This window comes from Eimeria tenella, genomic scaffold (assembly GCF_000499545.2).
Source record: "Eimeria tenella Houghton genomic scaffold, Eth_scaff1, whole genome shotgun sequence".
NCBI lineage: Eukaryota > Apicomplexa > Conoidasida > Eucoccidiorida > Eimeriidae > Eimeria > Eimeria tenella.
Window position 1 is genome coordinate 22,943 of NW_013541457.1, and position 25,739 is coordinate 48,681.

The 25,739-nt window shown below is 54.4% G+C and overlaps 5 protein-coding genes across 5 annotated transcripts; 2 read left to right on the top strand and 3 right to left on the bottom strand.

Moving 5' to 3' along the window:
• Positions 1-850: 850 nt before the first annotated feature.
• On the top strand, positions 851-3,053 carry ETH_00004570 (uncharacterized protein; the record flags this gene model as incomplete). The annotated part of the gene is made up of 6 exons (XM_013372305.1): positions 851-901; positions 1,029-1,195; positions 1,838-1,921; positions 2,007-2,076; positions 2,503-2,608; positions 2,935-3,053. The coding sequence occupies 6 exons, from the start codon at positions 851-853 to the stop codon at positions 3,051-3,053; spliced, it is 597 nt and encodes a 198-aa protein (XP_013227759.1).
• Positions 3,054-4,159: 1,106 nt separating this feature from the next.
• On the bottom strand, positions 4,160-4,864 carry ETH_00004575 (40S ribosomal protein S14, putative; the record flags this gene model as incomplete). The annotated part of the gene is made up of 2 exons (XM_013372306.1): positions 4,160-4,265; positions 4,464-4,864. The coding sequence occupies 2 exons, from the start codon at positions 4,862-4,864 to the stop codon at positions 4,160-4,162; spliced, it is 507 nt and encodes a 168-aa protein (XP_013227760.1).
• A 3,644-nt stretch (positions 4,865-8,508) lies between these two features.
• Positions 8,509-9,705, top strand: ETH_00004580 (uncharacterized protein; the record flags this gene model as incomplete). Its single annotated transcript, XM_013372307.1, has 2 exons — positions 8,509-8,689; positions 9,257-9,705. 2 exons carry the CDS (start codon positions 8,509-8,511, stop codon positions 9,703-9,705), a joined length of 630 nt encoding a protein of 209 aa, XP_013227761.1.
• A 1,468-nt stretch (positions 9,706-11,173) lies between these two features.
• ETH_00004585 (uncharacterized protein) lies at positions 11,174-14,575 on the bottom strand (the record flags this gene model as incomplete). The annotated part of the gene is made up of 2 exons (XM_013372308.1): positions 11,174-12,630; positions 12,904-14,575. 2 exons carry the CDS (start codon positions 14,573-14,575, stop codon positions 11,174-11,176), a joined length of 3,129 nt encoding a protein of 1,042 aa, XP_013227762.1.
• A 3,000-nt stretch (positions 14,576-17,575) lies between these two features.
• ETH_00004590 (uncharacterized protein) lies at positions 17,576-22,251 on the bottom strand (the record flags this gene model as incomplete). The annotated part of the gene is made up of 4 exons (XM_013372309.1): positions 17,576-17,730; positions 17,927-18,033; positions 18,629-19,094; positions 19,341-22,251. 4 exons carry the CDS (start codon positions 22,249-22,251, stop codon positions 17,576-17,578), a joined length of 3,639 nt encoding a protein of 1,212 aa, XP_013227763.1.
• Positions 22,252-25,739: the final 3,488 nt, after the last annotated feature.

A 25,739-nucleotide genomic window follows, 5' to 3' on the forward strand; every position in this document is an offset into this window, starting at 1 on the left:
AGCTATCCCAACTCAAACGGAGAGAAACCGGAGGCTTGGATTGACGAAGGTATTGTCTTTATTTTGTGAAAATATATTTAAAGAAGAAGCAATTGCTTTTTCAATGATAGCTCTTCCTTGTTATTGCTGGCTTCAAAATGGGCAGCACTGCGCAGCCTGGGGGCTCAGCTTCAACACACTCAGACTGAACTTTTGCCTGCAAACTCGTGCTATTTTGCTGCCATCTCGTGGCACTTGATTTTTTGTGATTTTCGATAATTGCTCTAGTTCAAAGGAAAGGCGGTGGCGCTGCTGCTGCTGCTGCTGCTGCCTTGCGGACAGACCGCCAGCAGCCAACACACCATATTGCAGCAGCGCAGGACCACGCATGCATGTGCACATTAAAGCGCGCAACATATATTTAACAGACCTCGATGCAGCAGCAAATTGCACTGCTGCTGCTTCTGTCGCTGCTGCACTCTGTGGACAGCGCCGACAACTGCCGTCGAGACTGCAGCAGCAGCAGCTGCAGCAGCGGCAACCGCAGCAGCTGCAGCAGCCGCAGCATCTAGGGTCGCAGCATCATTTGTTGTTGTTGTTGACCCCAAAGCAGCAGCAGCAGCCTCTGTAGCCAGAACTGCAGCGGCAGCAGCCTGCCTAGCCAAGTCTGCACCAGCAGCTGCTGCCCTCTATACAGCAGCGGCAGCAGCTGCCGCTGCTGCAGGTCTCTTTTCGTACTGAAAGGCACTGCAGGGTTTCCAGCGGACTCAGAAGCATCGGTATTTGCTGCAGCAGAGGCCGCAGAAGCTGCCACAACTGCGACATCAGCAGCAGCAGCAGCAGCAGCAAAGTGCTTCAGCATGGTGCCAAAATGGCTTCGTTCAGCTCTGTGCTATTGCCTCTTCACTCCTATTCATCCCCAGTAGGTCCCGCGGTTGCAGCAGCTGCTGCTGCTGTTGCTGTTGCAGCTGCAGCTGTGCACGCCACGGCGAGCTTTAGAGCTCCGCGCCTAGGGTTTAGGGTTTAGGGTTTGCGCGTGCGGCTTTCAGGGCGGGGAGCAGCGGCTGCAGCAAAGCCTGCAGGGGCCCCCCATGCTGATGACTCCGCAAACAGCAAAGCGGCTGCTGCAGCAGCACAAGGAGTGGCAGTTTGCTGCTGTTTTTACTGGGGGGGGCCTCTCTGTGGCAGCAACTTTCCCTCAGCCGGCGAATCTCCTGTAACCCTAAACCCTCAAATTAGGGTTTTAGCGCTTAACACTAACCCTAAACCCTAAAGAAGCCTCCAGCTACTCAACTTGCTGCCGCAGGCCCGCATGCACGGAATTAGCTGCTTGCTAGGCCCCACACCTGAGTGACCGTAAGTACTGGAGTTGCGGCCTAGCTAGCTAGCTAGCTATGTAGCTAACTAGCTAGGTGGCTAGCTAGCTAACTGGGCAGGTGGCTAGCTAGCTAGGTGGGCCCCACAGCCAAGTGACCCTGGTCCTGAGGCTAACTAGCTAGCTAGCTAGCTAGAACCCACAGCGAAGGGGTCCTAAGGCCTGGACTTGAGGGCTAGCTAGCTAGCTAGATAGCTAGCTAGCTGGCTAGCTAGCTAGGCCCCACACTGAAGTGACCCCAAGTCCTGGGCTTGAGGCACAGCTCGCTAGCTAGCTAGGCGCCACACCAGAGTGACCCAGAGTCCTGGGCTTGGGGCCTCGCTAGCTAGCTGGACCTCACACCGAAGTGGCCCTAAGTGCTTTATTTGAGGCCTAGCTAGCTAGCCAGCCATCTAGCTAGCTAGCTAGCCAGCTAGCTAGCTAGCTAGCTAGCTAGCTGGGCCCCACACCGAAGTCACCCCAAGTGCTGCCCTTCTGCTGCAGGTCGCTGGCCCAAGCTTTCGATAACCGAGAAAAAACTGTAGCGGAGGGGGTTTGCTTTTCGGGGCACAGGTACCCCGTGACCAGGTAGGGTTTAGGGTTTAGGGTTTAGGGTGCAGGTCTAGGGTTTAGCAAAGCAGGCTGAAGTTAGGGCTAGGGTTTGGGCCCTCAGGTTTTCCCCCTTTTTGATTATTTGCCGTCGCGGCACTGGAGACGACACGGAGGGCCTCGCCATACTGAAGGTAACAGCCCTCAAACCCTAAACCCTAAACCCTAAACCCTAGTTTTTTCCCTCACAAGTGCGCGGCAGAAGGCAGAAATGTGTTAATGGCGTTGTCCTAGAAGCGCTCAGTAGGTTTGATGTTCTTGAGCCTGTATTACTAGCTGCTGCTAGCTGCAGCGAGCTGCTGCTAGCTGCAGCAAGCTGCTGCTAGCTGTGGCTAGCCGCTGCTCGCTGCTGCTAGCCGCTGCCCGCTGCTGCTACCTGCTGCTAGTTTCTGCTCGCTGCTGCTACCTGCTGCTACCAACTGCTCGCTGCTGATACCTGCTGCTACCTGCTGCTTCCTGCTGCTACCTGCTGCTACCTGCTGCAGCAGCTAGTCTGGGGCCCCCGGGAAGCAGCAGCAGCAGCAGCTTGAGAGCAGCAACTTGCGTTGGGGCCTCCTCAGGGCTCTTCGCGAATGGGGGAAGATTTGCTGCTGCTCGCGGTGTACAGACCCCCGGCTGTTTCGGCCTCAGCAGTTGCCCAGATGCGCCGCTTCTTTGTTTCCCACTGTAAGGCGCTGGCTAGCTAGCTAGCTAGCTAGCTAGATAGCTGGCTCACTTGATCGCTAGCTACTGAGTGGCAGTTTCATCAACCAGCTAGCCAACTCGGTAGATAGCTCTCGTGCGCTGTAGCTAGCTAGCCAGCTAGCTAGCAGCACCGTGTGGGCACTCTGAAGTGCTGCTTAGCTCGTCCACTCTAGAAATAGCTAGCTGGCTCTCTTGTCCCCAACAGGCGACAGCTAGCCAAGGGCTGTCCTGCGAAGACAGGTAAGTGCTGCTGTCTTGCTAGCTAGCTAGCTAGCTAGCTATCGGTGTATGTGACTGCGTTTCTTCAGTGGGCACATTGCCGGTATGGGGGCCCCCAAAGGACATTCAGCTGCTGCTCTCACAGCAGCGGCAGACTGAGGAAGCAGGCAATGCTGCTGCTGCTGCTGCTGCTGGCCAAGGGCGGTGACCGCGAAGGAAGCTGTCAGCTGCTCCCAGCAGCTAGCCAACGATGACTCAGCTAGCCAAGGGGTTTTCCTTTAGCCTGCGTAGCCATATAGGTGCGTCCCCCGGCGCGGCTAGCAAGGTGGTTAGCTAGCTGGCTAGCCAGCTGGCATGGGAGGTAGCTAGCTAGCTAGCTAGCCAGCTGGCTCGCTGGCTGGCTAGCTAGCCGGTGCGGCAGCTAGCTAGCTCAAGCCTTGTTTGTCGCTGTTCGCTGCCTAGGCGCAGTTCGATTATATAAGTGCTGCAGCAAAAGACTTTTTCCTTTTCCTAAACCCTTCTTCTTCTAGACCCCGATCTGCTCTCCGTGTAATTAGAGCCTCAAAACCCCAACCCTAAACCCCAACCCTAGTCCAGCAAACCCCAGCCCTAGCAGCCCTAGCAGCAGCAGCACTCAGAGCTTTACCAGCAGCAGCAGCACTAGCAGTCCCAGTCGCAGCAGCACTAGCGGCCCCAGCAGCAGCAGCTGTAGCAGCCTCAGCAGCAGCAAGAGCTCTACCATCAGCAGCAGCAGCGTTACCATCAGCAGCAGCAGCAGCGTTACCATCAGCAGCAGCAGAAACACCACAACCATCAGCAGCAGAACCGCTATCTGCAGCAGCAAGACGCCCCCTCGGGAGGCTCTAGGAAGACCTCGAAAAAAGTGCTGACGCGCTACACTTTCTACGGGTTTACTAGTGCAGACGTGGGGTGTACGGACACCTCGGCTCTGCTGCTTCCCCCAATACTCGTTTCTGCACGCCTGCTGGACTAGAGCTGCCCGCCCACAAACCCTAAACCCTTAACCCTAGGGCCTAGAGCTGCAACAGCCCTCTGCCCGGCTCCTACACCCTAAACCCTTGCTGGGGGTTTCAGTGGAACGCCAGCGCCGGCGGTGTAGCCGCGACTGCAGTTGAAAGTGAAAAATGAAGTTTGGGGTCTACTTGCAGCAGGAGCTGCAGCAGCTGCTTGCTGCTGCTGCTGCTACTGTGGCCGAGCTCGCAGTGGCAGCTGAAAGCGCGAGAGCAGCAGCAACGGCGCAAGCCACAGCCGCAGCAGCCGGGCTGCTGCAGCGGTCCCTTCTGCTGCTGCTGCTCACAGCCTGCGGCCCCTTCTGCCGGACTTTCTGCGGGTGCTGTCTGTGGGAATCGGCGTCACGTCCTCAATGCGGCCAATGCGTAGGCCGGAGCGCGCCAGTGCCCTGCAGCAGCAGCAGCAGCAGCAGCAGCAGCAATGTCCCCCCCGCGTCCCAGCCACAGTAACACCTCCCCCGACCCTCCCCCCCTCCTCCCCGCATCGCCCACCCGCCAGCCCCAGCCCCAGCAGCCCCAGCCGCAGCCCCCCGACCCCACCCCAACCCCCGCAGCAGCAGCAGCAGCAGCAGCAGCAGCAGCAGGACCTGAGCGCGGACTGGGCGCCGGGCCCCGGGGTCTTGCTCTTGGTGCCGCCGGTGGCGCGCACGCGCACGTGGACCGCTGTGATGCCCAACTCCTTGCACCTGGCGGCGACGTCGCCCGCAGCCATCATGGCCGCGTAGGGCGAAGACTCGTCGCGGTCAGCCTTGACCTTCATGCCGCCGGTGACGCGCACGAGAGTCTCGCGGCCGGAGAGGTCGGTGACGTGGATGAAGGTGTCGTTGAAGCTGGCGTAGATGTGGGCCACGCCGAAGACGAGTTCGTCTTCGCGGGTCTGCGGGCCGAGCGCCGCGGCTGCTGCTGCGCCCCCCGCAGCAGCAGCAGCAGCGGGAGCGCCCGAAGACGCCTCCCCTGCAGCGCCGGACTCGCCCTTTTTCCCCGACATCGCAGCAGCACCGCGCCCAGCTCACCTTGCGAACAGCTCCGCTCAAGCACTGCAGCCACCCGCAAACCCGCTAACGGCCCGCAATACTTTCGCACGCAACTACTTGCAAAACCCGCTTTCAAACCACGGATTGCTTTCCCCTCGCCCTGAATCCTGCTGCTGCGCCGTCCTTTCCCCAGCGCCCGCAGCAGCCAGCCCCCCCACAGCCCAGCCCCCACATGCGCTGCGACCCTGCTGCGGACGCGCGCCTCCGCTCCACCATCGAAGCCCTGCCCAGCTTCCCACGCCTCGTCCCCCACCCCAATGCCAAACATTATTAATTTCTTGATTTCCCTTTTAAAGCAAACGCTGTAGAACGCTAGCAGCGCGAGGCACCGCTGCAACGCACAGAGCCAGTGTTCCAGCAGCAGCAGCAGCTGCACCGCCACCCACGCCAGCCTGCGACTGCTCGTGCTGCTGCTCGTGCTGCTGCGCGATCGACGCTGCTCAAAAACGACCACAAAAATTCACGGAAAATACACCAAATTAATTTAATGGCACAGGACTAGACATACCTTAAGCCTTCCACTGTCAACTGGCCCAGGCCCGGCGCAAGCAGCTGCCACCGGAAGTGGCATATAATTTGCATTAGCTGCAGCAGCTAATGCAAATTATATAGTCAACTGCTTGTCTGAGGTGTATTTAGATAACTTCTGTTAGTCAGGCGCCTCCCAGAGGCTTCGAGGTAGCAGCGTAACGAGAGCATCGCTACACTAGGGGGCTGTTGCGCTGTAGTGTGTCCTGTGTCCGCCGATGGGCGATGCTGCTGCTGCCGTCCCTGCTGCCTTCGTTTTCACCTGCAGCAGTCTTGCTGCTGTACACAGCTTTTTCTGCACTTGACGGAGCAGTACAGCAGCAGTAACAGCAGCAGCATCAACGAATGTCGGGGGGTTGCTGCGAGTACAGTAAAGGCGGAGGTGCAGCAAAAGCAGCAACTCCAGCGGGAAGAGCAGCAAGGCAGCCTCTGCCGTTAAAGCGCAGCACAGCCAGTGGCTGCTCTGCTCGTACTGCAGCACTTTCAAGGTTTCTCAAGGAAGATGGTAGTTTGCTGCAGCAGCAGCAGTGGCAGCAAATGCAGCGGACATGAAATCAAGGGAGATTAAGTCATGCGGGCATCCATTTGCAGGAGCAACCGAAGCAGCACTTGCGTTCTGCAGCAGCTGCGGGAGGAACAGCAACGGGTGTGGCTTGCTGCTGCACTCGGTGACGTACAATTCCCTTAGAAACAAGTTCGCCAGCTCCTAGACTGCAGTAGAAACAAGAAAAGGCTCAGTTCCTCTTCCTAATTTATGTCCGCATCTCTGTTTTCCGTCAGAAGCACCATTGTCTAGAGCTGAACTTGAAAAATAGCGGTTTTCAGCGCGCGGCAGCTGTTACAGCAGCCCAAACCAAAGAGGTGCATTTAATGGGAACCAAAACCGAAAACGGAAAACCTTTACACCCAAGAAGCTTTCAGCTAGACGAACTGAGAGCTGCGGCTTCCACAAAATGCAGCAAAAGGAACTACAGCCGTTTTCTCGTAGGGTTTTGCAGATTATCAGCTGTTCAGATAGTGGCTAGCTTATGCTGGCAGTTTCGGGCCCACAAGTTTCGCTGCAAAGGCGCAAGCGTTGGATGCCGGCAGTCACAAGTGTAAACTGCGGAAATAGCTCTTGAAATATGCTCCTAGGACCATTTCGGATTGTGTTTTCGTGTCAAAGTGTTGCAGATGTTTGGTAAACTGTGCTACGCTCTGAGTTTCTTGCCAGTGCATGGCCAGCGGGCTGCCTTGACTGTGGGTGCCAACTGGTTCGAATCTTCTTTAAATTAGCCTCCAAAAGCTGATCTGCATGCCTCACAAGTGCAGCTGAGACGTGCGCAGCTGGTGCTGGCTGGCTGGGGAGCAAGGCTTTTGGGTTGCAATATTTGGTGAAGACAAACGCTTCCTTTCACAATGCAAGACCCATGTGCTTCGCTGCAAGTCTGATTTCAAGCCCCTCTAAACGGATCTACGGATCCGAATCCCAATTTCTCTGTGCCGTAAATTTTTGTTTAGTGGATCCGGCTTGTGAAGTAACAGTAAATACTACTCCGGCGTCGCTCTCTAATTTTTTCGGGGAAAAAATGGTCTAGAGAAGCAACAACTGAGCCTTCGTGCACAGACGGAAAACTGCACATCCCATGAATGCCAACCGCAGGTTCTTTCCAGTTTAGCTGCGTGGGACCTGTCTTCAGTTAACCCCTGCCAGTACCAATTAAAAGCGAATCAGCAAAAGAAAAGGAATTAAGATCGCCAGGCCACTGGGGAACAGATTCCAAGACACGAAACCGGCGCCTCTTCACAATTGGTGTACAATGGACCACCCTCACAGTTGCCTTGAAAGAATCGACGGATTTGCAAAGAAAACAACCTACTGAACGTGCAAATATGTTTATTTATGTGTCCGTGACCACCCTTTGCCCCTTCAAAGTGGTTATCCGTGCCAGAGTAGGCATTTTGGACGAAGATGCAAGTGGCTTTTCCCGCTGATTTGCAGCTGGCGCTCTATCTCTGTGCAATGCGCTTCAATTGCGGAACGTAACTTTAGTTCGTTCTTTTATTTAGACCTATGGCTGACGTTTTAAATCCCATTAGTAAGGCCCGTAACTTCTTTCAAGTAGCGCCGCCTTGAATTCCTGTTCTGGGGCATAGCCCCAGTAGCCGCCAGCAAAGCCCTAGGCTTCTAACTTCTCGATATACCAATCTTTTAGCATATCGTTAACAGCGACAGCGCAACAGTCCGTGAAGAAATAAACTTCACTTACAGGCGCAGCCCAACTGCCTAGGCAGTGTGGGCAGAGCTGGCAGTCTCAACAAACCCTCTAAAATCTGGCAGTCCTTTCTGGTTGGGCCAGTCACAGTGCTCAGAGCTACTCAAATATGAATGTGATATATTAAATCCCGAGCACATTTGTTTCTTTCACAACAGTGTTCTGTGCAAGTAACAGTGTGGTGTTCTCACCAAACAACCAACTACTGGGCTGAATAATGTGATTAGCTATTTTAAATAATTGAATGAAAATACGTCAAAAAACACCAAAATAATATTCTAAAAATCTAGGAGACAGAGAGCTGTCCCTCTCAGGGCTTTGGGCGAGGCTTCCGTGTGGGGCCCAGCCTTGGCGCATGCAGTTGAAGCCACAGCTAGCATTTCCGCTACATGGCAGCAACATTTTATTTGTTGCTGCTGCATATTTGCTGCTGCAGCACCAGGGTTTCAGTGCTGCTGCTTGTGGTCTTGCTGTTGCCCGAGGAGTGTGGAAGGCAGCTGCTGCTGGCATCGTTGATGCACCGGCTCTTCGCAGGAGCAACATAACAATACGCTGAATATTATATTTCGTTTGATAGGCCATAAAAGATTCCAAGCCCTTTCATCTGCTGCTGTTTCATCTGCTGCTCGCTGGCCCCCATCTAACGGACCCGTCGTCCGACACGGCAGCAGCCCAGCAGCAGCAGCGCCCGAGGCAGCAGCAGAAGCTGCCTTCCTCGTGCTAGTGGTAGCTGCAGCGGCTTCGGCAGCAGCAGCAGAGACTGCAGCGGGAACAATTAGAGGCAGGACGGCTTGGACTTAGCCTTATTGGGGGAAATGGCCAAGGGCTTGCGGTGCAAGACAAAGAGAGCCTTCAGGGCTGTCAAGAGGCAGCATGTCTCAGCAACAGTTGAAGCTGCGCGCATGCAAGCCCTGCAGCAGCGGCTGCACATGGTGCAGCAGGGGCAGGACCCCATGCAGCTCAACAAGAGGCCTTTGAACAAGTTCCTGCATCCAGGTTAACCACCTTCACTTCTGCATCTTTCTGCATACTTTTGCCACTTTTTATTTCATGAATTTGCCACATACAATCTTTGATTAGTGCTTTTCGGCTCTTTCTTGCAGCCGTTGGCGTGTTCTGGCTTACCCCGTATTTGGCCTGTTTCCGTTGCTGCTGCTGCTGTAGTTGTGCGCTGCTGTGGCCTTGTTGTCTTATTTTGCGTGGTTTTGCTTCTCTTCATTTGCTGCTGTGCGTTTCACTGGAGCCAGTTGCCACTGCTGCTGCTGCTGCTGCTGCCAGCTCCTAATCCTGAGCTTCTCTGTGTGCCCTCCGGTGTCTGCACCGAATGGTATTCGCTGCAGCAGCAGCTTGTTCGAGCAGCAGCAGCAGCAGCAACAGCTGGTGCCGTTGCTGCCATTCCATGCCACGTTTGTGTTGACTGCGACATGAGGGCCTCTGCAGTGACTCGTGCAGCTGGCGCAGCAGGAATTGCAGCAGCATCACCTGTAGCTGCCTGCTGCTGCTGCTGCTGCAACAGCAGCAAAAAATTACCGCTGCAGCATCGCCTGCGCTGTGTTCCCACAGATGCACCAGATGCCGTCTTCCCCCAAAAGACCCCCGGGCCGCGGCCGCTGGACTTTCGCTCGGAGTCTTTGCCGCTGGCAGGTTTGGTGGGCTGGGGACAGCGGAAGAAGTTCACGGAAGAAGAAAAGGTTGAACTTGTTTCAATTTTCAATTGCCTTCCTGGAAGGACAGAAGGATCTCAAGTGCAGAAGGCTAGGGAAACGCTCAGACGCATGCAGGCCCTGGGGGATGCAGACATGCAAGAAGCAGCAGATGACGCCGCCGACAGCAGCGCCGGCGCAGCAGCAGCAGCAGCGGGAGGAGAAGCGGAAGGAGGTATGGTTGCAGAAGATGCTGCAGCAGAGATGCTTGCGGACATGAGACGACAACAAATACCCACTGTCAAAGATTCCCTCAAGCAGCATGCAGCCAGAAGGCCCCAAGGGCGTTTCAGAAGCAAACGGAAATAAACAACTGCTGCAGCTGATGCACTGGGATGTCGAGGGTTCCTTCAGAAAAGACCAAGTGCAACCTCCACTGCAGCAAGGACAGCAGCAGCAGCAGCTGCTGCAGCGAGTTGGGGCCGTTTTTTTGGGTGTTCCTTAGGTGTATAGGGTGTTCCACGCCCGCACGGGCTACACCTGATTTTGTCTTGAACTGAAACTGACTGCATAAATGCATCTTCGGGTGCATATGAATGGAAGCTTGTCCTCCAAAGTACCATGAAATACAGAATGACACTAAAGGTGAGTAATACAACTTGTAGACACAGCCAGCCTCGTGCGTATTACAGAGTGTCGAAGCAGCCTTTGTGTGTGAGGGAAAGTGAAGGGGGGCAGTCCTATGGCGTCATTTCATGAAAGAAAAGGAGTCTTAGCGCCGTCTGCTTCAAAAAAGTGGAGTACGACTCAACTACAAATAGGAAATCTTTAGGGATACTTTAGTTTAAAAAAAGTGAGGCGAGAGGCCGCCTCACAGCGAAGAGGAAACAACCCGCCAAAAATGTAGCTAAAACGACGGAAACTACTTTGGATAAAAAGAACACACCAATTCCCGCCCTTTGCACAACTTGTGTGCCTTTCCTTAAGAAGATCCTATGAGGCGCCCGTCTTCTCTTCTGGAAGCATATGTGCTGCATAGTAATCTAAGGACCCCCCAAGGGTGCCTCCAATGAGTCAATGGGCAATGCCGCTTCTTGTTGCTGGCAAGAACGGAAAGGCCTTCTTAGTGAGCGCTAAACCTTCTACATACAGGGGGAAATGCCCAGCTTCCTCCGCCCGACAGGGCAGAAGCCACGCATTTGTCTAAGGTGCGCGTGCACTGGGCATGCTGCAGGGGCGCCTGTGCAGCCTATTTCAAACGGTAAACCCTTTTTAAATGTTACGGGAGCAGCAGCGACGGTGTGCACGTTCGAAGGACACAAGAAGCTCCGAAGCCCCCAGGGAGGCACAAAATGTCCTCTGCATGCGCTGGTGCTCCACTTAAGGTGTAGCAGCTGCACGACATGACGCTCCCCGATAGTGCGCATTTGAAATACAAGAAGTCGATCTACGGAAACGCGCAATAGAGGCCTGGCCTGGTGCAGCTTAAAGAATGCGACTTTTCGCAGACAGACGGAAGGGGGCCCTCTTCTGCGATCCTCACAGGAATGTCTTTGAAGGTACTCACCGAAACCCTTCAGCAGCTAGAAATGGTGGTGCCCTTTAGCTGCCCACATTGAGCGGGGCCCTCTCCTGTGGAGTCTATACAAAGAGCCCTCTGCAGGCACATGCGATGGGGGCCCCTGCGAGCTAGAAGTTCTCGTGAACATTGAATGAATCCTAACAAAGACAAGTTTGAGCGTCCGTCAAAAAAGTGGAGACTCCAAGTGGTCCATTGACTAGGGGTCTCATAGGGGGCACCCGCTACATGCTGAGCTTGCGGGAGTCCCGCTTGCTATCATATGTTGTAGTTGTACCTAAGCCAGACCTTGGCGAGCTCCGAGAGTTTGTGCGGAATTTCTCGGCTGCTCTCGGGGCCCCCAAAGACATGCAGGCGGGAAGCCCCGCAGAGGAGGCGGCAGTAGCTGCGCTGTATCACTCCGATGGCCGCATGCGAGGCATCTTGAATGGCTTTGGAAAAGTCGCCTTTCGAGTAGTGAATCATTGTGCTGTACAAATGCAACGTGTAAACATGACCCCCAGCAACCAGGGCCTCCCAAAAGGCTACACCCTCTGGGGCCCTCGCGGGCGACCACAGCAGTTCTGCAGTCACTGCGGGCCGGTCCCAAGCCACTTCTGTGTAGCTCAGTGGGAAGAACACGGTGGGCCCGTAGAGCGACAGAGATGATGGCGGCCCCGCATTGTTTGCAGGCTCGTCCACATGCTGGCCAAAGTTCACAAAAGGACCGTAGCCTGTGAGAGCCAACAGCCAAGTCCAGCCCGTGCTTACGCCCTCAGAAATGCTTTGCAAAAGTCTCCTTACGACGCTCCCAACCTGCTGCTGCGGCTTCTGCTCCGGACCCTTCGCCCCTTTTTGCCGTCGTTGCTGCTGCAGGTCCCAAGACTGCCGGAGGTGCTCCTTCAGCGTCTCGGGAGATGGAAGCGGGGCCTTACCTAAGATGCGAGTCAGTCCTGGCCACGGACTCTCATACACATTATGCTCCTTTTGCGGTCCTTGCTGCTGCTGCTGTTGCTGCTGCTGCTGCTGCGTCACCGACGCGTGGAGACTGGGCGCGAGCCTGCGGGCGTCGAGGTGCGGTAAGCCTTCTTTGGACCACATATCGAGCATTAGCCGCAGCGGCTTTGTGCCGACAGTTCCCCAAGGCAGCAGCAGCATTCTTGCAAAAGGCCTATCCGCATCATAACTGCTGTTGCTGATGCTGCGCTGCTTGTACGTCTTTTCTGCCTCGTCGTTCGCTGCTAGCATTTCCGCCATAGACTTTCCTGCCCGCCCATCCCAACTCCAAATACTTCGATCGGCTCCTAAAAGGATCCCTTTAATTCTTCTCCAAAAACTTCTGCCGCTGCTGCCGCTGCTGCCGCTGCTGCCGGAATCCGCCTCGCTGCCCGTGCTTGTGCTGTTGTCATTATCAAGCAGCAGCGCCACGTTGACTAACCATTCCCGAAGACGCTCGTGACCCGCTTCGAAGGAGATGACGGCCTGGCAAGGGTCACAGGAGAACCTTGTGAGGCCTTCAGGCGCTTCGCAGGCTACGAAATTCGAAAGGTGGCGCAGCTCCTGTACAGACACCACATCAGTGTCCATGTAGGTACCCCCTTCTCTGTACACCACAGCAAGCCGCAACACGTCGGCCGTCAGAGTCCGCAGCATGTGCTGCAGCACCCTCTGCAGCTGAGCTGCAGGACCCAGCGGCTGCCGCGACAGCACTTCGGCGTGCCGTTCAAGGGGAAGACCTACGCCACAAGTGTCCACATCAGCCGCAAACTCTTTGCCTTAGGCACAATCCTCGGTCATGAGCGGGCAGGGCTTTGTTGATCTCATGAAACACATGTTTTTAAAAGAACATGTTCACATTTCATAGACGCTCTCATACGCATGCAAACCGATCTAAGAACCTGTGCACATTTCAAAGACTGCACTTCCCCACGTTCGGTGACTGTCGCCCCCAGAAACAACTGCGAAAGAAACTGCAATTTCCTTTCTGCACCCTTTTATCCCTGCCTCACCTTGGAAGTAAGCGTCGAGCCTGTCGTGCTGCACGTACTGCAAGTCGTAGCCGGAGCGCCAGAAGATCTGCATCTGCGCGAAGTGGGTCTCGCGAGCCCTCTCGAGGCACTGCGTGGTTTCGCCTCCAGCTGAGTACTGGCTTTTGCTGCTTTCCCCTGGCTCCCCCTCAGCAGCTCCCCCAGAAAGCACTCCCCCGTGCGGGGGCCCCTGTTCTGAGGGGCCCTGCTGGGGGGCCCTGCAGGTGGGGATGACGTGCCACCGGACAAGGGCCCCAGGCATGGCTGCAAAGGCAGAGTCCAGAGCCCACAACTCTCTCGGAGTTAGTGCATCCGAGCCACTCACGAAGTGCAGCACGCGGCGCCTCAGGAGGCCCCCGTGCAGCAGCAGGGCTGCGTCGACTTCGGGCGTGCCCGTGAGCTTTACGCCTTTGCCCCGAGAAGGCGCAGCAGCCCCTCGCGCGGCCAAGTGACCCTCAATTGTGTTGCACCCATTGTAAAGAGAAGGTTCGGAGAAAAGACACAGCTCCGGGGCCTCCGCAAGGCTCTCCTTCGGGCCCTGAGCCGCAGCAGCTGATGCCGCTGCTGCTGAGCCTCTCAAAGGGCTCCCCAGACCCACCCGCGGGGCCTCAGGGGCCCCCTCAGCCCCAGGTGCAGCGTTCTGTGCAGACTCGGGTGGGCTGTTCCAGAAAGGAAGCGCGCAGGTGTCTGTGCAGCCATTCTCAGGCGAGGCAACAAGAGATGCCAATAGAGCAGTCACTGTGACGCCGTAGCGAGGGTCCCTGTAGGTGCAAACAGACACAAATGGCTTCTTCTTCTTCTGCTGCTGCTGCTGCTGCCGTGCCGGCACCTGCTGGTCCTGCTGCTGCTGGGGCCGAACCGCCCAGTCGGGAACCGCGAAGGAAGGGTCCCGAGCGTCTCCTTCCCACCCCGCAGCAGCAATGATGTCTGCTGCTGAGGGCACTACTGCTGCTGCTTCCGCGTGCAGCAGACTGTATGGCTCATCTCTTTGCTGCTGCAACACCTCCTGCTCCACAGGCAACTCGTACTGCTGCAGGTCCCAGCAGGAGATTGCCCGCGGGGCCGCTGGAATAGCAGCTATGCCTCTTATAGCGTCCGACGATATGTGGCTATAGGGCATGGGTTTCTCCGCAGCTGCAGCAGCTGCTGCAGCGGCTGCTTTTTCAGCAGCAAACACAATCTGCATGCGGCTGTTCACCCAAACGAGCCAGCAGCCCCAAGCCAGCAGAGTCACAACAGGAACAGCAGCCAGAAAGACCCAACTCAGCCGCGGGACCATCCGCATGCATTTCAAAATTCTCCTCTCAACGCAGAGACCCTGGAAAGGCCACAGACGCTGCTGGGGCCCCTGACCCCCCCCTATGGGAGAAGCCGCATCTTCTATCAAGGCCGCCTTCTCTTCGAAGTGCGGAGAACTAGGTTGGCGCCTTTGCTTAACAGGATACCGATCAGCATATGAAAAAGAAACAACAAAGGTTTCATCGGTGGGTGTAGGTGCTTCTGCTGTCGCTCCTGCTGCTGCCGCTGCCGTTGGTGAGGGGGGAGTCTCAATGTGACCAGTGCTGCCGCAAGTGCTGATGCTGCACCTGCTGCTGCTTGCACCGTGACCTATAAGGGGCCTGTCTACAGAAATCACTGCGCCGGATTCCGACATCGTTTTTCTGTCGCTGCTGCGGCCGCAGTTGCTGTTAACGGCAGTGTGCCCTCTATTGTTCAGTTGGCGCGCGCAAGCTTACCCGACACTGCAAGTCCAAGCAGTCCATCGGGGCCCCCTAATATGTTTCTAGTGCTATTACTGTTCCTTCTACTCCTGCTGTAGCCGGTGGAAGACGAGCTAGGGCAACGCCGCGCAGTATTTTTGGCCTCTTGGGGGCGGCTGCCACCCGCGACCTGCGGCCTAGGGCCCTAGACCCTATACTCTGAGCTCCGATCACCTAGGCTTCGTCATTGAAAGACGCCCTCTGTTGTGGGGCAAATTTAAATCAAAAAAGGAGGCAACAAAATACAGTCAATGTGCGCAGCCGAAGGAGGGGCCCCGGGCCGGCATGAGGCCAAGGATTGCTCACAGTTGAAATAGAACTAGAAGAAACGCAATTTGAAGTTGACAAATTCATTGAAACGTAGTTACAACAAGGCTCATTGATGTTGATCTTCCGATACACATGCCGGCCCACACAGGCCGCACCGAGGCCGTGGGCTGCGCTGCTTGTGCTCCTGTTCTTGTTGATGACGCTGCTGCATGCAGCACCAGCTTGTCAATAGTTTTTCGGGGAACTCATTTCTCGCTCTCTCGAAGAAGAGTCCCAAGGGAAAGAGATACCACAGCATCCGGCTTTGAGCCACTGCTGTTGTAGCTGCGGCAGCAGCGGCGGCGTCGACGGCACTTCCACAACCAGCTGCACACCTTCGCGCACTGGCGATGCCTCTTTCTGTTTCACAATACGTATTTTTCGTCTTCTCCATTGTTTTTTGCTCCTTGTGACGCGGCGCCGGTCAGCGTGTCCTGTTTGGGGCTTTCGTCTGTACTTCCATTCTTCTGTTCAGTCGTTCTGTCTTTGCTTTGGAAATATGACGGCACTCTTGAATCTGCATGCAATGCTTGTGGTGTTGCTGCTATCCATTTGCACATGCACCTTCCTCAGACCTTCTATGCCGCAGCTTATAGACAAGAAAGCTCAGGGTTTTAGGGGCTTCGCAGGGAAACTGGCCGTCATAGGTGACAGACTCAGCCCCTACGTCTCGCTGGCGTGTTTTCTCATGGCGGGAGCCACGTTGCTTTTTAGGGTTTAACTTAAACCTACAGGCGCATTCACAAAGCCCCTAGCATGCAAGGCCCCGTGTGCATGAGCACCAAGTGCTCGTGCACACGGGGCCTCGACCTGCAGCGAAAGGGTTCAGTTGGAAGCTCTATGCTTTTTCCCAAAACAGCCGCAGAGTGAATCAGCTGTTCCTTCAGATATGCATCAAGCTTGCCTATTGGTGGGCAGCAGCTAGCGGAAGTTCGGCGGCCTTCCAAAGTGCTTCCATGAGTGCACACTCCACAGACGACGGCTTTCTGCACTGCTATTTTCAGTGAACAGAACCTGAGGCCTCATTGCTCCTCTGTACAGAAGCACTGCGAATTACGTTTAAAGTGAGGCACTTTTGGGTCCATGGCCGCATCGCGTTTGCAGAATATGCTGTCCACGGGTTAGCCTTCAACCCATGCGGCAGTAATTGCATCAGCAGCCGCAACAGCAGCACCAAAAACCCCCCTACCGGCACGATTCAGCAGCACGAGAAGCACCGTGTGCGCTGCAGTGCATGAACACATGCAAAGGATAGCGCAGCAATATATGCTGCTCTTCCTGAAGGTGCTTTTCGCATGGAGGAGGAACTCTTCTAAGAGTTTCTCTTTCCAGTTAACTACTTTCGTCAACAGTGCTTTTTCGAAAGTTGTTCAACGCCGTGGGGCTGTTTTAGTACCTCGCTGCCCTTGCTACTGGAGACTTTTGTTGTAGCAGCTGTGATCCGCGGCTGAGCAGTAAAGACAGTTCCACTCCGGCTGCTCGGGGCCCTGAGGATTGCCACAGCTCTGCCATCTTCTTTGTTACACTGGGGTACGCCATGTACCTGCAAATAAGCATTGTACCTGCAAATAAGCATCACAGCGTCTGCGGCTTGTGGAGTACTTCTAGTCCTTGCTGGGGGATTGGCAGGGATTCACTGCTGCAGAGGCGGCGCTTCCCAGCATTTTACTATGTATATTGTATCAGCCGCTAAGGTTTTAGCGTTTTGCATGTCTCCGTGGTGTTTTCTGTCCCCTCAGCGACTCCTATATCTCTGGTGGCGACAGGACCATTGTCTGCTTCTGTGTTCATCATATTCTCCCCGGCTTTGACAGCCATTATTCAGTAGTTTGTTTGTGTGCACCGCTTCCATTCCATGTCTGCGTCCGTTATATGTCCGCTTTAGTATCTTTGTCTGGTTCTATATCGACTGCGCGCTCCCTGCGCTCTTTCACTGTCTGTCGACCTCTTCTGTTCCTGCCGGTTCGTGCCACAGGGAGTACTCCCGTCGGCGTCAATCTCTCGGGGTCTTTCTGCGGTATCTATCTTTTGGAGTTTGCCGCATTTTTCTACCTAACCTACCTAACCTCCTTCCTCCCCCTATTGTGTGGGATTGTGTCTGTGTCCATGCTTTTGTTCGTGTTCATGTTTCCTGTTACCGTGCGATACAGAATAGAGCATCTTCTCGGTCTTCGTGTCTCTTCTGTTTTGTACTCGTTGTCCACTCACTCTTGTCTGCCTGTGCATCAGTCTAGCTGTTTCGTTTCCGCATTAAGTTTTGTTGTGCCCGTTTCTTTTTCTATCTTCTCAGCTCTTTTCGTCACATTCGTGAGCCCATGGTGATATTTCTCACTCTCCACCACTTCCCACCAAGAATCGCCAAACTTTTCGCCGCAGTCTAGTTACAGCGGCGATGCATTGCTTCAAGTGCAACAAAAACAAATATCAGGGCACTGCAGCAGCTGCAGCTTCACTTGGTGCGGCTGCAGCGGCAACGTTGTACAGTTTGTGCCGCGAGGTACATAGCCTGCGCTGCGTACCGCTTACACACGCGGTTGGACTCACGGAATAGATGTAAGCTTTAGGGCAGCCGCGGAAGCGGATCTCTACTCAGCTTTTTCCAACTTATCAACATCAGCAGTAGCAGCTGAGATATGCCGACCAAACTCACTAGAAGCCAAAGACCCGTAGTAAATGAACCTGAAACTCAGAAATATAGACGGCGAGCAAGATGCAGGCGTGGTGAATACTGTTGTTGGTCCTAAAAATTAAGCTCGCGCAGGTACTGTTACTGCTGTTGTGGCTGCGACTGTTGTAGATGATACGGCACTGCTCTTGGGCGATGGCATATAGCTGTTTGTGACATCTCCACGAGAAAGAATCAGCGCTGAAAAAGGCTCAGAGGTATGGTCGAACATAGGTCGGATGGCAGCTTCGGATTAACGCAGCAGGCCTACCGGTTCGGGTCACAATAAAACCAAAGCAGGAAATGGTTGATCCCACAGCGACGCTTTTGGACGCCTCTACGATTGCAAAGGCAACGCCCAAAGCAGAAGGCGTGTGCCTGAAGGGACACACACCAGAGGCAGCAGCAAATATTGGAGTAACTGCGATGCTTCGTCTTTGTACGTGTTTGTACTCTGCTGCGTGCCTTGCTGTTTCTATCTGTTCGGGCCACTAGTATAGATTCTGCGTCTCTTCTTTACCTGGCTTCTAGACTTTGCGTACGCTTTTGTCCCCCTCACCCTCTACATGTTTCTCTCCTGTTTGCCTCCTGTCTCTTGTATGTCCGACCCTGTGTGTCAGCCTCCCAGTGCTTGCTTCTCTTCCTGCTTTTCTATTGCTGCCCTCACTAATCTAGTGCCTTTCCGTCCGTTAGGCTTGCGAAAGTTTCATTGTGTTTGTTACTTCAATCCCGCGTGATATTTTCCCGCCTGTTTTGGCCTCTCTCGGTCACTGCATCGCTGTATCTCCGTCCCTTTAACTCATATCTGTGTCTCTCACTGTCTGGTGCTTTTCTGTGTCGTCCTCTGCTTCCTCACTATCTCATGCCATGCCCTTTAGGTCTTAGAGTCTTTCCTAGATTCCTACGCGTGTGTGTCTTTGCCCTTTGTCTCTGTGCGTAGCCTTTCTAGTGTGTTCGTCTCTATATCACCTACCGTACTGAATGTGCGATAGCGGCCAGCAGTACGGGGGGCATGATGGCTTCGGCAGCGCCGAGCAGCAGAGCTGTCGTGATACCCCACGACTGACAGTTTGCCGCCACCTGCGCTTCGTTGGCATTGCCGCTGCTTCTCCCTAGGTTCCCAACTCCGAGACCAGAGATTACCGAAGCTGCACCCGAAATATCACTACGAAGATTTGCAGCTGCTGGCGTGGGCAAGGAAACGACTGCGGCACGGAACATCTGCTGTGGGACCACTGTATTTGGATGTTCCTGCAGCGGCGTAGCTGGCTGGTGTTCGTGCAGCTGCATTTCGTGGTTCCGATGCTGTTGTTGCTGCAACGATATTGTCCCCAAAAAAGCCAAAGACACCAGCAGCGTTGCCCCCAGCAGCAGCGGCAGGCTTCCCCCAAGTCGGTCCACTGCAATGGCCACGAGGGGCAGCAGAAAAACTGTTGTTACTGCAGCAGCAACAGCACACCCCGAACGGACAAGGCGCAACAACCGAAACACGTAGAAACGCGTGGACAAGTACTCATACACAAACGCGCCTTAACGGCGAAACAGAAACAAAATGACTAACAGCCGCTTCAGGAGCGCTGGCAACCGCCTCAGTCCCAAATGCAACAAACCAAACCACAAGCAACAGCCAGAAGGATGCCGCGCCAGCAACAGCGCAGCAACAGCAGCAAGGGACCCAAGCTCACGTGTAACAACTGCTCCCAGGAAGATGGCTTTGAGTGCCGTAGCTTGGTAAACTGAAAAGAATATTGAAGAGGCAAAGGCCATGAAGCAGTGCAGAGCAGCAAGCAGTAGCGCATGCACTGCAGCTAGGGCCCAAAACTCTCTGCTCAAACCTCTCGTCCAACAAGACAGTCGACGCCATGTTGTCCTCACACCGGAGCAGCACCGGGGGCAGCCGCGTTGAGCGCAACGTCGGCGTGTTGCTGCTCCTGCCGCATTTGTTGGGACTGATGTTAGGCGATCCCCCCTCCGAACCGCAGCAAGCATAGGTGTGGACGGGCGGCTCTGTTTCTCGATGCTCTGTTTGTTATGCCCTAACCTGCGTTGGCCCTCCTGCTGCCTCTTTACTCCTTGCTGCTGCAGCTGCTCCGGCAGCGTCGCCCCCTGTGAAGGTTCAGTTGCATCAGTGCAATAGTGTGAAGTGGAGAACTTACGCAGCAACAATTGCATAGCAGGACTGTCTTTTGTCGGAAGCGACAGCGAAGTTTGGCTCGAACGACTCTCCGTTCTAGCAGGTTCTTCAACCGGTGCTGCTGCTGCTGCTGCTGAACGGTCACCCGAGGCAAAACTGTGCCTCTTAGCATTGGAATTAGTACGATTACTAGTTGTACCGCTGCTGCTGCTACTGTTATTGCTGCGGCTGTTAACGCTTTTGCGACTGTTGTTACTACTGCGGAGCTCGTTGGAGACTCTCACTGGAGCACTGCAGCAGCTACTGTAGCCGTTGCCGCTACTGCTGCAGCTGCTGTCATTCCGTGCCCTGCCTTTTGCTGGCACTAATTCAGTTGTCTTTACAAGTCCAGTGCCACTTTTGTTGTGGTTGCTGTGGCACACGCTGCTGCAGAGGCTGCTGCTGCTGCTGCATGGATTGCAGCTACTGCTGCTGGGACTCGTGGCGCCTTCAGGAAATGGCGCTACCGCAGAGGCTTCGTCAGCAAGACTGGCCGCTGCTCCTGTTGCTCCAGACCTTACAAAGTTGTTTCGGGACTCAGGAGATCCATTACATCTTTGATGGTCATTTTGCGACGCACCTGTGGTACTGCTGTATTCCTCGTTGTGTTCGTCCTGGCATTGCTGCTGCTCGTCGTGTTGCGTTTTCTCCACTGTGAGAACATGCACAACGTATTGCGAATCAGCACGAGGAAGCTCCGCTCCTTTGTGCTGCATCAACCCTTCACTGCTGCTGTGCCTGTTGCTGCTGCGGCTGCGGTCGCTGCTGCTGTGAAGTGCAGATGGGGCTGAGTGCACTGCTGCCTGCGGTAATGCGCGCATCGATCCTGCTGCTTTGGGCACAGCGTAATCACGTGTTGTGTGGGAGTTCAACAAGGCCCACTTAGAGTCAGGTGGCGTTTTTGTTGTTCTTTCCGCTGCTGCTGCTGCTGCAGTCGTCCTGGGGCTGCTTTTGGATAGATTTTGAGGGTCAGCGCCCTCTAGACACGCAGTAGTGCAGGGCTCAACACAAGACTGTAGAGAGCAGCTGCTGCTCCACAGCTGCAGCAAACCTTCCCTTGCCTGTCGCTGCCGAGCTGCGTCTAAGGCGCCAGCACCCTCACTAGGCAGCAGCGTTTTCGCTCCTGATTCAGAGCTTGCTGCTCGTGCCCCTATTCCTGGTGCCGATCTGTCTGCTGTTTCGGGTGCTGCAGCGGCTGATTCAGCTGCTGCAGCTACTCTCCCTGCATATCTGCATGGGCGAGAAATCACTGTCTGGTCTGCTTGCACGAGCTCTAGTCGAGGGGGAACGTATGAGCCCGTTGCTGCCTGCAGCATGAGCTCCCGCTGCTGTTGCTGCTGTTGTTGCTGCTGTCTGTTTTTGGAAAAGGGGGCAAGCAGCAGAGCAGCAGCAATGACAGGGGCTCCGTTGAGAGCTGCTAAAATCAGCAGCAGCAGCCTCAGTGCAAGCGTCTCCACGCCGTCTTCTCCATAGTGCTGGTCACTGCTGCTGAGGGCGACATACTTGCTGCTGCTGCTGCGGTTTACGTATACTGCTGTTGTTTCCGCAGCGAGGGGAAGCAGCCGGCCCATCAGCTTTGCGATCGTCGTGCCGCAGACAGCGGCAGCCATCGCTGCAGCTGTCCAGGTTGGAAAGAAGAAGGCAGCAATGGCTCGCTGCAGCACGACAACCACACCGCCACCCAGTCCTGCTGCAGCTGCTGCTGCCCCTGCTAAGATCAAGCTGTTTTCGGCGAAAGCAGCTGCAACGCAAAGCTGAGCTATCCATGCTGCAGCAGTTGCGACGAACAGCGCCCTAGGCGCAGCCTCGGGAGATCGATATAACACAGCAGCAACAGGAGCAGCAGCGAGACCTCCCGCATCCAGACACCCTAGCACAGTGCCGTGGACCTCCTGGCTGTACTGCAGCGACCTCAGCTGCAGCAGCAGCAGCTCAGCAGCAGAAAGCGCGTGACGGAAGAGGTGAGGCCCCACACCTGCTAGGCACAGCAGAAGCAGAGAAACCCAGGAAGAGTTTGAGCACCTCTCCGTCCCCTCGTCGTCTCTGCCCTGTGGCAAGCTTGAAGTAGCCCTCGTCCGTTGGCTGCTGCTGCTGCAGTGGCTGTTGCTGCTGTGGCTGTGCCGTCGTCTCCCCAAGTCTCCGCTTCCCCTGCTGCCATAGTGCACAGGGCTACCACTGTTGCTGCTGCAGCTGAAGATGCCATTAGGCTCAACAGTTAAGCAGAAATCCGATAGTGATGAGATGCTGCTGATATCGGAAGAAGCATCGCTCCCTATACGACCGCTGCAGCGACTCGGCTCCCCTTGCGTTACTGCTGCTGTTGCTCCTGCCCTCTGTTTTGCTGCTGCTGGCGTTGCTGGCGTTCCTTCTGTAGTTATTCTGTCGCTCAGGGCGACATAGCGGCAAGTGGATTCGTCCGGCATCACCCGCGCTGTCCAGCAGTGGCAACACCATAGCTTGCTGGCGCTGATCTTTCTGTTTGTAGTTGTGGCGTTTATTGTCGCCACTGCTGCTGCTGATTATTGGAGTGTAGACGTAATTCAAGGTCACTCCAGCGAAGGCATCTTCCACAGGGTCCAGAGAGGTTATTCGTGACGTTGCAGTTCGCAGATCGTTGCTTTGATTGACATATCGCAGCTGTTTGCGTCAGTGTTGTCACAGGTGAGGCTGATGCTTCCGCCTGCGCTAAGTCAAGTGGAGGGAAGTTCACGCTTGCTCAAGCTACTGCGCCGCCGAATTTCTCATGCTGTTGCTGGTCGTGGGATTAGCACTGCTGCTGCTGCTGCTTCAGACAAAAAGCTACGAAGTGTGGCAGTCCCGATGATATCTGAAGAATGCATGCTGCTAGTCAGCGACCAGTAGCAGCTGCAGGAGTTGCACCGGCTTCAGCAGCCCTAGCGAGCCTCAGGGGCTTCCCTTATCCCTTGCTAATTAAGTCTCCTTCCACTCATAGCTTCCCCGTTCAGCCGCATATCTCGATGAAATTCCACTGTAAAAACCGAAATCCGTTCGAAGTTTTAGTGGTGGAAGCCTGTTTAACATCAATCCAGCGGTTACGGGGCCTACGGATCGGCTTGGCCCCACACACTGGCCCAGCAGCTTATGGTGGAAAACGGCATGAGCCGATGAACAAAGTGAAATAAACAATGTGTTAACACGAGGCGCGAAAATCCGGACATCAGCTAAGGCCTTGCCGGTCTCTTTAACAGGGAGTGAAGTACTCGTGAGACTGTCCCAGAGCCCGCACGCTTCTGTACTCCACGCCGTCTAAGGAACATGGGAGAAGGCCCAACAACAAGTCGGCAAATTTGCCAGTTACATTCCGTGGCTCGGGGCCATCTCCTGTGCCGATCATGGGAACTCGCCATTGTCTCAAAGCAAGTCGAACTCGCGGGCGTCTCAGCCACGATTGTGTTAATGAGACTATCGTCGCTGATTGGTGGGTAATAACTACAGACAGACAAGTTTACATGGACTGTTCTTATTACCAATGGGGGACAGGAGAAGGTTTCCCAGTGGGGGACAGAAAATTTGAATTTACAGTAGAGGAGGCCTACCACTGCACAAACTTGACGGTAGCTTCGTGAGAGATACATTGTAGAACGGGGTGCAGTCCCTGCACAGGGAAACCGCCCCTCCTGGGAAGCACGAGACGCCGACTCTGAAACCTGGCCCGCAAGCATACAAGCTGTGAAGCTTGCTGTGGTCTTCAACAGCTTCTCTTTTCGTCGGGATCAAAATGGCATGAAGCCAAGGAAACAGATTATCCAGGAATTCGGCTTTCCTAGCCCTATGTAACATCTGCTGTCGAGGCTTTTGAGGCAATAACGAGACAGCACGGTACCAAAGCCTTCATCAACAATTTATGCACGCAGTCACGCGTGATAATTGCTCATTCCACATAAGAACAACCACCATACGAAACTTGAGCCAAAGACTTTTTCTGTAAACGGAAGACAAGGTTTGAAGGCGAAACATGTCAATGAGTGCGTTTCTTCTATGCAATTGCATCACGCGAACCAAGATCAAGCGTGTATTAAAAACCTGGTTTGCTGTCCAAGAAGTAAAAAGGCCAGCAGTCCCTCATGGAGGCGTAGCCTGCCGTGATCCCCTGGCTGTTCAGATATCGATGGCAGAAAGCACGATGTTTCCGTGCAGACGTATATATACACCGCCCGACTTAATGGTACACCACGTAGAGTACTCGAATAGTGCTCTCTTGCTTGTAAATACATGAACCTGGTTGTGGCTCCCACGACCAAAGTCATGTGTGGACGTGAGTGCACTCAGTAGCCTTCATGTTTTTCCATGTACACGTGCTGCTGTTTACGCTAGGCGTGTCCTCGGCATCAAAATCGAATAGTTCGCGTGTCTCTCCGTACATTTTGGAAAAAGCTGGTCAAAAGGGAGATTGCTACGAATCAGTCTTTGTATGCTTGCTCACGAATATGGGCGCAAGCCCTAGAAAATGCTTTACTTTCTGCGACCACTAATGACCACTAATGATGTCCATCGAGTATTGTTGCCTGAAAGTACTGTTCAAACATGCTTACGCCAACAGTGACATGACATACGCTTTTACACGGGATTACAACGTCACGAAGCGAAGTTTTGAAGTGCGCTGACTTAGCTGACAGGAACATGTTCGTTGCGCTTGTTGCCTGCCTTTTCGTATCGTCATGCTCTGCATTGTGATGAAAACTTTAAACTAGTGAAAATACATATAACTTATATCAGCCCAAAGTTAGTGTGACTGCGAGGTGCAAAAGGTGACCCTTCAAAGGGCATTGTGAAAAATAATCAACATGACATGAACTCCTTTGGCTCTAGAAAGTATGTTTAAAGGAAAGCACATCTACCATTACGTCCTTTTATGACATTGCATCTGATAACCACTTTAGGAATGCCACTAGGTCGCACAGTGTACTAAATTTCTTGATCCACAAAAACAGCACAGCAGCCTTTCGACGCAATTGCTGCACTGTTTTTCATAGTGCCAATTTCACACTTGCTAGTTTTCAACCATTGCACCTGCAAATATTAGCCCCGTTAGAGCATTCTAGTACGAAAATTGTTGAAACATGAAAGGAAAGGGGCAGCACGGAGTGCAGCTGGCTCATATATTCAATGTTTGCCGGCACACAGTCATGAAACAGTCACATGCGCACTGCATGCAAACAACAATTGAGCTTACCCATGAAAATACCTTTGGCAACAGTGAAAACGTAGGCGGCGAACGCAAATTTGTGAAACACACGGCCAGAACTGCGAGGACATGAGCTAGGCTCTTCTCAGTCAGCTCGTATTATCCTTCACGTGGACGGGCACTTGGAGTGCTTCAATACGTTTTGCGATAAGCATTGATTAACGGAAGAGTGGGCTTCTCATTGAATCTCTATATTTGTTACTAGCTGCGCTTTCTGCCGCTCCAACATCCTTTCATAGCTGCTGCCAGTGCATTCACCATGCGTTTTTTCGCCGCCAGGATTTTCCCCGATTGCTCCCTACTTTGCGGTACAATAATCTACGCAGCTTACCAAGTCATCGCACCTGTGGTACACAAAAACTGGCAGCTGACGGTGGCGCCTTAAGCAGCCTATGGCATCTTCGCCTTTCTCCACGAACCCTGCAAGAATGATTTGACAGCAAGTAGTCTTGGCCTATCGCCGACGGAAACACGCGAAGACCCCTCGACCATTCCATTCATTATTGGTCCTCCGAAACTGGAGAGACGCCTGCAGGCTCTCAACGGGAACTGCCACTGCGAGGCCCTTGAAAGTCTGCTATCTCTGACGCTGCACAATGCGAAGACGCGCTACTGGCTCCGTCAACTTCAGATACTGGCACTGAGACGGAAAAGGGTATCTGCTGCCGGGTTTCCTGCAGCCCTTCTCAAAGGGGTCTCTCAAAA